At 49.9% G+C, this 6,756-nt stretch overlaps 1 protein-coding gene across 1 annotated transcript in view; it reads left to right on the top strand.

Annotated features, from left to right (window-relative positions):
• Window positions 1–257: 257 nt before the first annotated feature.
• Window positions 258–6,756, top strand: part of EFCAB8 (EF-hand calcium binding domain 8) — a 50,694-nt gene continuing 44,195 nt past the window's right edge. The window contains exons 1-6 of the mRNA XM_045528427.1: window positions 258–387; window positions 740–837; window positions 881–940; window positions 2,139–2,355; window positions 4,423–4,541; window positions 5,959–6,062. Of these exons, the coding sequence (XP_045384383.1) occupies window positions 258–387; window positions 740–837; window positions 881–940; window positions 2,139–2,355; window positions 4,423–4,541; window positions 5,959–6,062 (728 nt within the window). The remainder of the gene's footprint in view (window positions 388–739; window positions 838–880; window positions 941–2,138; window positions 2,356–4,422; window positions 4,542–5,958; window positions 6,063–6,756) is intronic.

Below are 6,756 nucleotides of genomic sequence, written 5' to 3'. Positions count from 1 at the left end.
TGCAGTGGGGTTTGCAAACTCAGATACCTACCGGGCCAGAGGCCACACACCTGAGGCTACCAATTTGCAGTCTATACACGGACTACACTTAGTTTTGTCCAGCAAAATTGTGTTAGTGGTGGGATGGGTTGCATGTATTATCAAGCCAATATTGAGTATTTCTTATGTTCTCGGGGCTGAGGAATATAGAGATAATGAATATAAACAAGATTAAATTAAGATAAATATGCCGTTGCCTTCGAAGAGCTCACTACAAGATGAGAGTAATAACAAGAGCTGTCACTTACTGTGTAACTATAGTTTGCTGGGGCTTCACGTGTATTCAGGTGTCACTTAGGTCTCAACCGCAAGCCTGCACGGTGGGTACTGTGGATCTCTATGCGAAAGGTACGGTGAAGAACCCTGTGACTCAGAGAGGTGATGTGATAGACCCACAGTAAAATAGCTTGTAAGCGAGGGAGCCAGGCAGAATTCCAACCCAGAGCTCTGGGACACTGCAGCCATGGGCTTCCCCTCACGCCTTGCTCTTCATGTGTAAGGGGCAGATGTGCACAAGGACCATGCCACGAGGGAAAGATAGGAACAAAGCCTGGGAACATGGAGGTGGCAGTGATGCCGCCCATGTGAAAGTTATAGAAAAGCTTAACTTTCCGTTGGGGAGGCACCATTTGAGCCAGGCTCTGAAGAGTGGGTGGGAGTTCCCTTCTGGGGGAGATGGGCTGTGTTGTGTTGTGTATAGGGGACAAGGTGAGCAAATGTGGAACACTCGCTGGGTTTGGGGATGGTGGGGAGCAGTTGGTGTTCCTGGAACATGGTATAGCCGTTGAAAGTAGAAAGGTGGGTGAGAGCTGGTTATGAGGGCTCTGAACATCGCACTCAGGAGTTGGGGATCGAGGGCACGGCTGCGGAGTGTCAGAGCCAGGATAAGGTCATTGATCAGGTTTGCCTCCTGGAAAGACGACTGGTGGCAGTGTTGGGAGGCGGATTGGAGGGGAAGGCCAAACTCTGGTCTCAGTTAGGGCAGGCCATTGTGCTTGTCCCAGCAAAGGACCAGAGTTCAGGGTGGTCAGGGGTGTGGGAGAGGAAGGTCTCTAGGTGGGAAATGGATCCCAGTAAAAATCAGCTGGGAGGACAGAAAATGTGCACAGGAGGAACAGGGAAGACAATGTGGTACAGAGATTTCTAATTTAGGGCCTCACTTCTCTGTTGGTTTCCATGGAGGCAGAGACCATCACTGTGATCACTGCTGTATTCACAGTGCCTGACACTCAACAAATGTGTACAGACCACAAGTGATCGAATGAAAGTTCACAGGAAGATGAGCATGTTTGCTCTTTAGGTGGGGCTGGGGTGGGGAGAGTGGGCAATTCAATCCCTTGTCTTTTGGCTTTGAACTAAAGTCTTACTGATTGCTCGAGGCCCAAAGCAACGTGTCTCAGGAGCAGCACTGCCTGGTTGCTACTCAGTGGTCATCAGCTGTGCACACTAGGGGGAAGCAGCCTTCGATGACCTGAGCCTTTAGTGACCTAAAGCACCGTGCTAAGTGTTCAAATGAGTCAGATGCATGGGCTGAGGAGGAGAAGCATTGGTGAGGGCTGGAAGGGTGGGGAAGGCTTTTTGGGAGTCTGGGAAGGATGAATTGGAGGAGGTGAGGGAGGCCCTGGTTGGGGGGGGTCAGCATGAGCATTGGTGTGTGTTGGGACAGAGGCCAGGCATGGGACACACGGGCTGATCTGACCCAGGTGGGACATCTGGGCTGGTTGCAGCCAGATTGAATTGTCTAGGGAAGATGGGGAAGATGGAGCTGTGTTCCTCAGGGTCTTGGATTCTGACCACTGAAAAAATTTGAAATGATACAGTTGCAGAACTGAAGCACCTAATAAATTAAAGTTGCATTATGTGTAAGGCAGGACCTTGGCTGTGTCCTCTAACCTCGTTGAGCCTCAGTCATGGCATCTGTAAAAGGGGAACAACAGTTAACTCCCCAGAGTTGAGAGAAGCAGCCTAGATCTTTGTTGATTTTCCTTGGTCTAACAGTGGTGAGGACTTAATAGCTTCCATCAGTTAATAGCATCATAATGTTCCTCACCCTGTTCTTCCCCAAAGAGTCTCTCTTTAAATAAGATGTGCCAAAAAAGGCTCAGGAAATTAACCCTCTCAGTCCCTGGTTCTTGTCATATTCGTTCCAGCCACCCGCCCCAGGTGGATTCCAGAACAAGGAGCCTCTTGGCTCGCAGACATCGTCCATCACCCTTAGCCAGGGGTCTGACATCCATCACGGGTCTCGGCTGTTTGCTGAGCTGTACCTGTCCGATATAGAGAAAATGTTTGAGGAGGACGTTGACTCGACTGGAGGTAAAGCTGCCCTGTAGGTCCCATCTCTGCTACTTTACACAGGGTGGGACCCAGTACCTGGGGTGTGTGGAGCCTTCAAACCTGACAAGCATTTTTGTATCCAGTATCTTCTTTAAAACTTAATCATTATGTATTATAAACATATTGGAGGCTATCTGGGGTCTAGAAAATTAAAAAAAAAAAATACCCCTAGTCCAAACATCCAAACGCAACCACTGTTAGCATTTTGGTATATTTTCTTCCAAACAGTTTCATATGTATGGTTTATTGTCTATTGCTGTGTAATAATATTCGCACGACCTTAGTGGCTTAAACCCACACACATTTATTATCTCACAGTTCTGGGGAGTTAGGAGTCTGTGCATGGCTTAGCCGGCTCCTCTGCTTAAGATCTCACACGGCTGTAATCAAATTGTCAGCTGGGGCTGTGGTGTCACCTGGGGCTACAGGGTCAGCTGGGGCTTGACTGGGGAAGGACTCATTTCCAAGCTCACTCAGGTTGTTGGCGGAATTCAGGTCCTTGCAGCTGTTGGACTGAGGGCTTCTTTGTCTTCCTGGCATTGGTGGGAGGCCGCCCTCAGATCCTAGATGCCTCCCACAGTTCCTGGCCCTGTGGGATTCACCAACATGGCTGCTTGCAAAGCTCAAGCCAGCAAAGGAGAGAGAAACTCCAGCAAGATGGGTGTTGCAATCTTACATAACACCATCATGTAATCATATGCACGTAGTCCATACAACCTGCCACCTGGGCCATATTCTATTGGTTACAGGTACCGCCATGCTCAAGGGAAGGGGATCACAGGAGGATGTGGACACCAGGAGGTGGATGTTATGGGGATCTCCTTAAGTTTCTCCACCACGGATGGCCATGTGTGTTTTCAAATGTCTGTAATTGTACTATAGATGTAATTTCAGACCATTCTTTTTCACTTAATGTTAATATCTTAAGGACTTTTCCATATTGCTATATAATCGTCCAGTCCTTACTAATGGGTGCTGGTGTTCCCCTGGTGTACTAAGCTATTCCTCTATTTTTGGACATTTCAGTTTTATTGAGTTTAAATAATGTGATATTATCATTTGTACGTCGCACTTTTTTTCTCTTTAGTGCTTGATTTTTTTTCTTCCTTGGGATGATACTCCCAAAAGTCAAATAACAGGAATACTTAAAGGCATCTTTCTTTATATCCACTAGACTATGAGCACTGAGGGCCCACTTACTTGCCCCATTAATTGTGTTTGAGTTTATAGCCACACTGTGATATAGGCAAGAAAGGCTAACAAATTCTCATATGAATGTGCAACATGAGCTAGGAGGGACGATCTGTGTCTTACCTAAAGATAAGGTGGTTCCTAGTTGGAGTTCTTCAGTGTGGCTGTTTGCAGCCACCACTGTCTAGGGGGACCCTGGCAGGACTAACTTTGGCCGGTACTACAGGCATGAGCCACTGTGCCTGGCCGGATAATCACTTTTAAAAGATGCACTTTACCTCTCTCTGTTTGAATTTATTAATGTTTGTTGCCATTATATACCATTTTGCTTCTCCTTTTCTTGGGAGAGTTTTCTTTGTCTCAATGGCTAGTCTCTCTCAAATGTCCAGAAATAGGAGTTGGTCTTTTTAGTAGCTGCCCTGTACACTGCCGGGGGGCCAGCACAGTGCTCCCCATGGGTAGGAGTTCAGTCAGTGTTTGTGGGGCGATTGATTGTTGAACAGATAAGATGCAAAAGGTAACTGAGGACAGAAGCTTCAGGAACTGGGCCTAGGCTAGGGTGGATGAGGTGGGTGCTGAGACTTGAGGAAGGGGGACGGGGGCAAGAGAGATGCAGTGTCCGAGGGGCTGGGGACAAGGCAGCCTCCTAAGGCTCCCTGTCTCTGGCTAAGCTGTCTCCTGTCGTCTTCTCCCCTGTGGTGGGCAGCTCATGATTGCGGGGCAGGCAGCAAAGCACCTGGTGAACGTGGTCCTCGCATGTTCTCGCAGCACCCAGACACCTGAGAACACCGTGGCCGGTGACAGGCTGAGTGTCTTGTGATTGAAGGGATGCTGTTCTCACTTCTCTCTTTGAAGCCCTGGACATGGAAGCTTTCATCAAGGCCACGAAGAAGGTTCTGAGTGGTGTGTCAGATGAGATGCTGGAGGCACTGTTTTTGAAGGTGGACTCGGACTGTAATGGCTTCGTCACCTGGGTGAGGAGGGTGCCCCGGCTGCCTCAGGTAGCTTGAGGGAGGCTGGAAGGTACAGTCCTTGACCCATCAGTGGAGCAAATGCAGGGTTGAAGACGGGAGGGCAACACATCTGAAAGCCTCCCTGTGGATGCTGGCACCAGCTGGGGTGTCTTGGAGAGGTCGCTCCTGAGACTTCTGTGAGCTGGGCTCATTGCAGCTCATTCCTCTCCTGGGGTACGGGAGAGTTTGTGATACATGTCACTGGGCCCTGCATGAGACCTGTGGAATGTGCAGCGGCGGGCAGCAAGGGCCTCCCCACCTGCCCCGTGGCTCTCCCACCCTCCAACCTCCTGCCCAGCTCTGGACTCACGCTGGTGTCACAACCCTCTCATGGTCCTTTATGTTCACCCAGGAACAGGCAAACCTGTGGCTGTTAAATCCAAAAACACCAGGGTTTTACAGCATCGTTATAATAATGCTTTTGTTTTTTGCTGATTCTAAATGTTCTGCAATGAGCATATAAGCATATAGCATTTAAGCATACAGAAAAGTACAACATAGGCTGATATACTGATGTATTAAGATGACAATAAATATTAATAGCATTTACACCAGGCACTGTGCTAATACTTTATGTATTATTTTTACTAAAACCTCACAGGAGTCCTGTGGGGTACGTGCTATTGTTTACCTCCATTTGACAGGTTGGGGAACTGAGGCACAGAGAAGTTAGGAAACTTTGCCCAGGGCTGCAGAGCTAGTTAGCAGTAGAGCCAGTGTTCAAGCCCTGGGAGCCTGCCTCAAGAATTCATATGTTAATTGCCCCTTGACTTAGGTATACATTCTGGGGTTTATTTTTTAAATTTTTTGCTTTTATTTCTCTTAACATTTCCTGCATTGTCTGCCCTTTACACAGTGATCCTTCTTAATAACTCCCTATTTCTTGTTATAGCTTCACACTGTGTCTTGTTTTGGCCTTGGCCATCGTTGCAAGGAGCTGGTCCGTGTTGTTTAGAGTTGCCCTGGTGGCCCTGGTTTTGGGTCCTCGCCTACTGTTAACTTGATACATGAGCTTGGGCAGCTCCTACTTACTTATCTGGGCCTCAATCCTATTATGCATAAAGTGGAGGTGGATAAAGAGCCTCACCTGAGATGCCGGAAGGGGTATTTAGCGTCACTGACGAGCTCAGGAGGAAGGGGCTCCTGTGCCGTTTTCACAGGGGCTTGCACATAGGCCCTTCACACATTCAAGGTTCCAGAACAGGCTGGTTGCTTGCTCAGTCCCTTGGCCAATGCTCAGGAAGGAGCCTCCAGAGCTCCTTGGAAGGGGCTGGGGGAGATGGGGAAGGACTCCGGAAGCCAGGCTTGGGCTCCCAAAGCAGATGCTGAAACTGTTTTGCCAACACCCTTCCTCCCTTGCGTTTTCTTTCCGAGGCAGGAAAAGTATATGGATTACATGATGCGTGAGTTCCAGGGAAAAGAGGAGATGAGGAAGAACCAGTACCGCCTGCACTTCTTCCTTCCCATGACGATCATCCCCCTGTAAGGAGCCTCTGCCCTGGACCTGGCGGGACGGCAGAGGGTGGTGATTGGACAAGTGCTGGTGCTGCCCTGCAGTGAGACCCTTCCCTAAGCCCCCACGAGCCACTCTTTGGTGCTGACCCACGGGCTGGCGTCAGGCCTGCTGCTAGATGTCCTTTGGCTCATTTCAGCCTCACAACCCTGTAGGTGTTTGTGAGGGGCTAGGGTAGGTGATTTGTCCCCATTTCATAGATGAGGAAACCGAGGTTCGGAGAGCTCAAGTGTCTTGCCCCAGGCCAAGAGGTAGAAAGTGGTGGGGCTGCTCTGTCCCACTCTCATCGCCCTGTCTCTGCAGTGTACTGCATGGCTTCTCTAGCACCCTCCGATGGCCAGGCTGCCAGTCTTATCCACGGGGCCACAGATGGCTGGCATAAGCTCGCGTGGGGCTTTCCCCAGAGGTGACAGGAAGGAAATTGCTCTTCGAGCCCCCAGCCAGGCCGTGGAGGCTTCAGCAGGGCTGGCCCTCGGGAGCAGGTGCCTCTGCGACTCCTGGAGCTTGGTGGTTCCGTCTGTGCCTCGACGTCTGCCTGCCCACGTGTGCTCACTCCTCCCTGCGCCTCTGCCACCCTCTGTGCCCGCTGGACCTGGGCTCTCAGGGCGAGGGAAAACATCTTTTCCTTTTAGCCATCGTAGGTTCATTGGCGGGGGCCCCTGT

This window comes from Lemur catta, chromosome 17, assembly GCF_020740605.2.
Source record: "Lemur catta isolate mLemCat1 chromosome 17, mLemCat1.pri, whole genome shotgun sequence".
NCBI lineage: Eukaryota > Metazoa > Chordata > Mammalia > Primates > Lemuridae > Lemur > Lemur catta.
This window is presented reverse-complemented; position numbering and strand designations above follow the sequence as displayed.